Source organism: Chiloscyllium punctatum, chromosome 4, assembly GCF_047496795.1.
Source record: "Chiloscyllium punctatum isolate Juve2018m chromosome 4, sChiPun1.3, whole genome shotgun sequence".
Lineage (NCBI taxonomy): Eukaryota > Metazoa > Chordata > Chondrichthyes > Orectolobiformes > Hemiscylliidae > Chiloscyllium > Chiloscyllium punctatum.
In genome coordinates, this window is record NC_092742.1 from 85,440,047 (window position 1) to 85,449,014 (window position 8,968).

At 41.3% G+C, this 8,968-nt stretch overlaps 1 protein-coding gene across 7 annotated transcripts in view; it reads right to left on the reverse strand.

The window, feature by feature from the left end:
• Positions 1-5,300, reverse strand: part of LOC140476499 (polypeptide N-acetylgalactosaminyltransferase 11-like) — a 48,233-nt gene extending 42,933 nt beyond the window's left edge. For 3 of the 7 annotated variants that reach the window (XM_072569217.1, XM_072569216.1, XM_072569212.1), the window contains exons 1-5: positions 5,108-5,300; positions 2,446-2,754; positions 1,551-1,674; positions 811-977; positions 426-551 (exon numbers count right to left, since the gene is read on the reverse strand). In XM_072569217.1, coding sequence (XP_072425318.1) covers positions 426-551; positions 811-977; positions 1,551-1,674; positions 2,446-2,716 — 688 coding nt within the window. In that variant the 5' untranslated portion in view covers positions 2,717-2,754; positions 5,108-5,300. Of the gene's footprint in view, positions 1-425; positions 552-810; positions 978-1,550; positions 1,675-2,445; positions 2,755-4,555; positions 4,904-4,947 lie in introns of those variants that run through there. The other 4 variants (XM_072569213.1, XM_072569215.1, XM_072569219.1 and 1 more) reach the window with 4 other exon arrangements.
• Positions 5,301-8,968: the final 3,668 nt, after the last annotated feature.

Sequence of the window (8,968 nt, forward strand, 5' to 3'; positions counted from 1 at the left end):
AGGCAGAGGGTAGATATCAACTGTTGAATGGGTTAACAAACAAGCAGAATGATCTTTTCTTCCTTATATAGTCTGATTCAAAAGTCTTCAAGGAAAAATGTCTAAATAAGCTTTGTTCAACCATCTGTATTAAACTAGTGTGGTTTAAGATCAAAATTCAAGATTATATACTTGTAGAAAAACTGATTTTGACTAGTGGTTGTACCATATTAAACAAAAACATGGCCAAAAAAAAAAGAAATAAGTTGAAACAAAAGACTGAACAAATGCAGGAAAACAAAAACCACAAACATCCACTTCAAATAAAGAGATATTTGAAAGTTCTGCAAAGTTTCACATCTGCCTGAAGTTTGACCAGAATATAGAGTGCAACACAGGCAAACTTAATGAATTAACAAAGAAAAATGTTTCACACAGCACGATACCTGTTGCATGAGATGATCCAACCATTCTGCCACGTATTAGTCCTTCTCGCATTACATTCCTTATTAGTTTCACTTTTTTAATTTGATTGTTGTCAATGTACTTCTCAAGCTCATCTTTTAATTCAACTGGATATAGAAAACAAAGCATAATAAATTTGGGTGGGGAGGGATAAATGAAGACAAAGCAAACTTAAGAGTCCTACTTTTACCAGCCAAGAGGTTTTAAAGCAAAAAAAACAAATTCAAGAGCAGATTTTACAAGATCAGAATAGTATATGAAGAAATCAATGTGACAATAGACATTTTAGATATTTATTATTTACTTTTAAAAATAAAGAGAATAAGGAAAAAAGCTGGAGGCCAAAAAAAAGAAAAGAATACATACTGAAATCACTCCTGTCATCCACCAGGATAATTTCATGTAATAAGTATGCAGGCGTGCGATCCAGGATGCTGTGAACTGTCCGAAGCAGTGCTGATATTGCTTCATTATAAAAGCATATAACAACACTAGCAGATGGCAAATCAGTAGGGTAGCTTTTCTCTTTACATCTATAACAGAAGACAGCTTACAATAAAACTAACATTTTCCCAGAATTCATTGCAATGTTTAGTTGAATAAAACGGATTGTGTTTTATGAAAGTAACTTTCTTCTAGTGTAAATATAATTCCTCAGAATGCATTAGCTGTCCCTGGACATTTCTGTATCCATGAAAGTAGCAAAATAAACTATACTGATTTAAACTTTGCTGAAGAAATTATCAAATCTGTAAAGATTAAAATGGAGAGAAAAACAAGCAGCTTTATTAAAAAAGTGCAATGACAAAAAAAAAAAAATTCCACTTCCCACTAATCACTTGTCCTGAAGATTTCTGGAATTTCAGATAATGGAAACAAGTTCAACTTCGAGGTGACCTAAGTCTTAACCTCACTAGAATGAGGAAGTTAGCCACCAAGGACAAAGAACATAACTTTGCCCTCCACCTCAACCCCCAATATCCAGGTCATTGCATTTTTAAAAAAAACCCAATTTTTCAAAACAAGTCAATATTTTGAAAAAATGCTCTTGCACCATGTATAACTCAATGAAGATTCTTTCTTATTTTTGAAAAGGCAGGACTTGCTTTGGATCTCTGGTATCAGGAATATCCCGATGATAACCTAAACGATTACTGATGAGCACGTTAAAAGCATGTTTCTGGTATCCCATATCCCGAATCTCCTGATCAGCTTCATTGAAAATCCTTCCTGAAAAGTAAGGAGATTTCACTTTAGTTAAATCCTCGAGAAAAAGATATTTCATTTCTGAAATGTTTAAATACTTGACTAAGAGTCATGCACACAAAAAAAGCTTAAAAATTCTGTTTTGAAAAGTGTTTCAAATTCTTTCAAAAAGTAGCCATTTGGACAAAGCTCAGTACACTAATGTTACACTTTATGAAAACCAACAATACTCAACCTTAAAACATTACAATCTTGTCTCAGTACATTCTACTGCTGCGTAAGACCATTGTGTTCCTGGTCAAAGTAAAGGAAAACTGTTACTATACTCCCAAGCTGATATCAAATGGATTGGCACATTCCAGAAGTATCAGTCAGAGACTACGCAACACTTTAAATTATTGAATGTTGTTTGTTTCTGTCTCAAGAGGTCTCTCCTCCACTTCACACTGGTTTCTATTCTCCACAGAAAATAATTCAAGATACAAATGCTTTTTTTATTATATAAATGTGTATTTTGCATAAAAAGTGCCCAAACATGTAAAACAAAAAGACACCAAGCTATACCAGCTTGCCATCAAAACAATAACGCAAAATTCAGATTTGACAAAGCAGTAAATCATTGGTTTGGAAGGTAGAACAAAAAAAAGACTAAATATTTCAATTTTAGATAAAAGTGTGTTGTCCTGGCTGCTATAAAAAGGAGCTGCCCAGATTATAGAATGCTTCGTTTTGGGGCGAATATACCTGCAATTACTACATTTGAAGAATTCAGTTTGAGAGAAAACGATTACTCACCCAACTCAGGAGACAGCTCAATTTCTTTCAATTCTTTATTAATGGGTTTTATAAACGGAGTACCATGTTGCTGAAATTCAGGAAGCCATTTATGACTTTGTATTACTGGAGGCTGAAATTTCTGTGCTACTCCTGGATTCCCCTGGAAGGGCACATTACTGAAAGTATATTTTTCCCAATTTAGATTGAAATAGATGAACAGGAGAAATGTCCAAAGCAATGAAGAAAAAAGGCATCCATAACAGAAATAGTGGAACCTGATACTACCCATGATAGTCCTAGCATTGTCAGAGGCCCATTCTTCTTACTCTGAAAGTGATAAAACAAAAATCACTCATTCAAAATAAAAAATTGTCAGTAAGTGTCACATCCACTGAAATATGCATAAGGAACTAGAAGCTACAGGCAAAAAATCCTCCATTAAAAAGATTAACTGAAAGGAGTTTTTGCTGATCAAGCAAAGAAATTAGGGATGCTACAATTATCACTAGAGGAGGCGCGTTTAAAGATTGATAATTTGTACGAGTAACACAAGAAACAGTTATTGACCCTATTGCCGTGAGAAACTAAGTTTGAGAATCTTGAAGGCACGTTCTGTTTTTATAAAAGGGGAATAGGACAACTTTTTGAATAGCTCTTTCAGAAACAACCAAGACAAACATGAAGACATGTCATAGAAAATTTCCCTGAAATTCCAGAAAAGTTAATCTTACAGGTTGCACATTAGATAAGTGTAAACATTTGAACTCAGTGCAGAGTTTTAAAGCAAGCTTTTCACTACATTCATCCCATTTATTAACATGAAGATGCAAATTTATTGTAAATAAGAAACATCTATGCTTCAAAAACATTTAAAAGTAAAATGGAGACAAATCTCTAAATTCAAAGGAAAGGGGATTCTCCCAACATGCTCAACAAAAATCAAATCCTTCAATTAATAACAATGAAGCAGATTTTTACTTATTTATCTGAACACTGATAGGACATTTTCAGTCAGCACAAACTCACTGCCCTAACTGCAGTTACTAAGAATTATCCACTGGCTGGCTGCTCGATTATCAATTCCATAAGATCAAAAGATGCAGGAGCAGAATTAGGCCATTTCACCTAGTGAGTCTGTTCCACCATTTGATTATGGCCAATATTTCCTGCTTTCTCTTGGTAAGCAACAATGTCTTCATTAAGAACCTGTCAACCACTGTCTAAAGTACACTCAATGACCTGGCCTCCAGCTTTTGCAGCAATGAGTTCCACAAATACACCACCACCTGATAAAATTCAGAATCACTTCCATTCTAAAGGGTCATTCCTTCATTCTGAGAGAGTGTGCCTCTAAGGTCTTAGCCTCTCCTACCAGTGGATACATACTCTTCATATTCACTATCCAGGCTTCTCTGTATTTTCAGAGTTTTAACAAGATCCACCTCCTAAACCCCACTGAATATAGACTCCGGTTCCTCAACTGCCACTCATATGGCAAGCCCTTCATCCCAGAATCACTCATGAACCTCCTCTGGCTACCCTCCAAAACTAGCCCATTTTTCCTTCAATAAAAGGAACCCAAAAAAATACTTTGTGTCCCAAATCCAGTCTGGCCTGAGTCTACTACAACCTCAGCACCACATCCCTGCTCTTGTATTCTAATCCTCAGAATAAATACTGCCATTGAATTTGCCTTCCAAATGGAAGCTGAATGTTAACCTTAAGCATATCCTTAACTAAGACTCCCAAATCCCTTTCTGCTTCAGATTTCTAAAGCCTTTCCTCTCTACAAAACAGTCTACAATTATTCTGCCAGTAAAAGTGCATTATCTTAATGTTCTACATTGTGTTCCATCCACCACTTTGTCCATTCTCCTAACCTGTTCAAGTCCTTCTACAGCCTCCCTACTGCTTCAACACTACGTCTCATCTGCTCTGATGACTGCTATAAAACAAAATATATGCTTCTGATTATTTTAAGAACCCTATGCACTTGTAGATTTTGATAATTCAAAGTAAAAAAAAAGTACAAAAAAAATCATGGAAGGGTCACAATGGAAAATAATCTCATCTGGGCATCAACACATTCATATTCAACTTAAGTTGTATCAGCTTCTGTCAAACAGACCTGATATTAATATTTGTTAATATTCACTTTAGGACACCATCTTCAAAAGTAAGTATTCCAAATCTTTTTTAAGCTAGCAAGGTAACATTAGCAACGACACTTAATTAAACCCTTGAGCCTTGCATAGAGCTAGCTAATTACAACACTAGCATGCACCCTACTCCCTCAACAGACTAAAACATAGTGAAGAGCAGCGATAAAGAACCGGAAAACTTGCAGGCTGAAAGGCCACTCGATGGTGCCTTGAAAGAATGCTCAAAATCTTCTAAGAACAAACACTGAGGAGGCAGGAATCATCAGCAACTACAGGGAGCATGCATGACTGGGAGCCGTGCCCACATACAGCCACGCAGAGCGCGAGCGTGGCCACGAGGGACTCTTAACTAACCCACCTGTACCCACTGACTCCAGGGATGCTCCCCGCTCCGCCTTTTATACCGACCACGGAACAATTAGTGCGCAAGCGCTGGGTTCCAACTGAATCAGCTCGCGCCGAACCCCCATTCCAACAGATCTCAGCGGAATCGCCAGCGTCGTCCTCGCGCCACTCACCCACTCTTCTCTCAATAATGAGGGGCCGCAGACGCGAACCCCCCCCCCTCCCGCCGGTCAACCCTTTGGCTGGCTGGCTGGCTAGCGATTTTCTTTGCCCGCCTCTGCTTCACCGTGGTGACGGGACAGCCGTCAATAAGGCGATGTATGCTGGGTGAGCCGGGAGGGCCAAGGCGTGAGGTCGATTGACAGTCGCTGGGGGCGGGGCACGATGTCAATCATTTCCAAACCCTCGGGGCGGGTCGTACAATCAGTGATTGTCAGCGGCTGTGGGCGGGGTCAGAGGTACGTGATTGTGAGGCGCTTGGGGCGGGGCGACTGATTGGTGATTGTCAGTCGTTCGGAGAGCTGCGTTCGATCGGTGATTGACAGGCGCTGGGGGCGGGGCGTTCGGTCATTGTAAGCCAGAATGTGCAGATCGAAAAGACTTAAGACAGAGACAGAAAGGTTACATTGTACAGGGTGCGCTAGGCAGTTAGCAAGACCAATATTATTTGAGGCTAGAGAATCCATTCATCAGTCTTAATAAAGACTGGGAAGAAGCTGTACCTGATCCTGCTGGTGTTCAGGCTTGTGCATCTTCTGCCTGACTGAAGAGGTTGTGGGAGGTCATTACTGAGGTGCAATGGTTCTTTGGTGATGTTGGCAGCCTTTCCACAGAAGCGAGCCATGTTAATGGAGTCCATGGAGGAAGGTGGGCTTCTGTGATGGTCTGGGCTGTGCACGTCATTTCTGTAGTTTCTTACGGTCCTGTGCAGAACAGTTGCCATACCTGGCCGTTATGACCCAGACAGCATATTTTCTATGGTGCACCTGTACAAGTTGGCGAGGGTCCAAATGTTCTGAGCTGCCTGAGGAATAAGAGGTGTTGTGCCTTATAGAGTCATAGAGATGTACAGCATGGAAACAGACCCTTCGGTCCAACCTGTCCATGCGGAGCAGATATCCCAACCCAATCTAGTCCCACCTGCCAGCACCCGGCCCATATCCCTCCAAACCCTTCCTATTCATATACCCATCTAAATGCCTCTTAAATGTTGCAATTGTACCAGCCTCCACCACATCCTTTGAGGAGAAAGTGAGGACTGCAGATGCTGGAGATCAGAGCTGAAAATGTGTTGCTGGAAAAGCGCAGCAGGTCAGGCAGCATCCAAGGAGCAGGAGAATCGATGTTTCAGGCATGAGCCCTTCTTCAGGAAGGGCTTCTCCACCACATCCTTCGGCAGCTCGTTCCATAAACGTACCACCCTCTGCCTGAAAAATTTGCCCCTTAGGTCTCTTTTCTATCTTTCCCCTCTCACTGTAAACCTATGCCCTCTAGTTCTGGACTCCCTGACCCCAGGGAAAAGACTTTGTCTACTTACCCTATCCATGCCCCTCATAATTTTGTAAACCTTTATAAGGTCACTCCTCAGCCTGAAGTCCAGGACAGGTGGTTGGTTATCATCACTCTGAGGAACTTGACACTCTCGATCCTCTCAACCTCAGTTCTGTTGATGTAGCTAGGGAAGTGTTCTCCACCTTTCTTTCTGAAGTCAATGATCAGTTCTTTAGTTTTGCCAACATTGAGAGAGAGGTTGTTCTCATTGCACCAAGTCACCAAACCCTCTATCTAACTTCTGTGTTTTTGATTCATCATTTTAGATATTTGTCCTGCTATGGTGGTGTTGTCAGCAAACTTGTAGATGGCATTCATTTAGAATTTGGCAACACAGTTGTGGGTGTACATGAAGCACAGTAGGGGATCTGAGGACATATCCTTGGAGGTCTCCAGTGTTGAATGTTATTGTGAAGGAGGTGCAGTTACTTATCTTTACTGATTACTGTCTGTGGGTCAGAAAGCTGAGGATCCAGTTGCAGTGGGCAGAGCTAAGACCAAGGACACAGAGTTTTGAGATCAGTTTGGAGGGGATGATGGTGTTGCAGGTGGAGCTGTCGTCAATGAGCAGGGGCCTGATGAAGATCTAACTTGCTCAGTATAACTATATCACTTAATTTTATCAGGACTGCCTAAATTCTCCCAATTATGAAAGTGGAGAGTTCCAGGCATAGAGGAATTGCCCTGCAGAATCTTCCAAATTCCTATTTTTAATTCCTTTAGTCTGCTATGATATGTGAGGCCATCATAACCAACCGGAATACTGCCTGCGTACACTGGCTCGTAGGATGCTCCCAGCTCCTCCTTTTATAAAGAGCGACTGCACAAGCATGATGCTCCAATTGAATCGATTGAATCAACTGGCTTAAGCATCCCAAGTTATGATATCATAAGGGCTTAGTCAGAGAACAGCTGAGGATATGTTCTCATTGTCTGTAGCATTTTGACCAGGTTTTCTGAAGATTGCTACTCTGGCCCAAGTTCCACATTTCGAGTACAAGATTCGGTAAAAGTTCCTTCGGAAACATGAAACCATACTTCTATTCTACAGTTCTCTTGTAATGCAGAGCTATCAGGTGAAGGTGGTCAGCTGCTGTAGTCTGGAAATTAAAGTCCTAAATCTCAGACAAACACAATATTTAATGAAGGAAAGTGACAGTTTTAGGTGCTGGGGTTTGGGGAGGTTCAATACCAGGTGAGTAGGGTAAAAGTGAGTGCTGCAGATGCAGGAAACCAGAGTTTAGATCAGTGTGGTGCTGGAAAGCACAGCAGGTCAGGCAGCATCCGAGGAGCAGGAAATTCGACGTTTCAGGCAAAAGCCCTTCATCAGGATTAGAGGCAGGAAGCCTCCAGGGTGGAGAGATATCTCTCCACCCTGGAGGCTTCCTGCCTGTATTCCTGATGAAGGGCTTTTGCCTGAAACATCAATTTTCCTGCTCCTCGGATGCTGCCTGACCTGCTGTGCTTTTCCAGGTGAGTAGCGTGCCAACTGGATAATTTACTAGGGTACCAGATGAATAGTTCCCCTCTGAATAGATAGCAGGATGCCAGGTGGGTAGTTGTCAAGTGGACAGGGTCATTGGTTCCATGGAATAGGGTGGCAAGATAAGTAGGGGAAGAGTTATTAGGGCAAAAGTGGTTAGGGTAGGTTGGGTGGATGGGTGAATTCAGGTCCATTGGAACAAGGAAAGTTGGACTGGATCCAGGAGTGGGATCTAGAGGTAGAGTGTGTGTGAGACAGGGAAAGGGGAGCATTGTATGGAAAGTAGTTTCCAGGTCCAGAGAAGGAGGACGAAGTAACGGTTAAAGATGCTGAGTCTGGAGATGTGACAGGAGTGCGGGATAGGGTCCAGTGGAGATGAAGGATGGTTGGGTAGGCTTCAGAAGAGGAGAAGGAACGTCGAACGGGGGTGGCTCCTCTGAGGGCAAAGTGGCCTGAGTTGTTAGTGAGGGAAGGGAGGCCAGGTTTGGAGCGATGTATTGGATCCAAAGCAGGATAAGTGGACACTAGATCCTGGAGGGAGAGGGGGGTTGACATATCAGGGTAAAGGTGTGTAAGTGGTCTGAAGTGTAATGCTTGGGGGAGGTGTGGTGGGGAAGGATTTGTGAGATGAGCAAGGGTTCATTTGAGTAGTTACTAAGGATTTAGACTGTCAATTTAGTAGTCTAACTTTTCCTGAGTAATTATTTACTTAAATAATATGTATGAAAGTCTTGACCTTAATATTTTTCAAATGGCAGAGCTAATGGTGAAACTAGTCACAATTAAAGTCCAGAAGCAGCCAGTCATGGAACAACAAGTCACTTTGTAAGGAACAACCAGTCCTGGAGCAGCCAATAAAAGCAACAACAGCTGGAAGATTTTACCAGGTTCCATTCACTCATGGCAGAACCCAAATCCATTAGGTATGTGGGCATACAAAATTTATTTTATGCTGTTAACAAGGGACTGTGTCCAACAAGCTAGAATTGAATCAACAAAT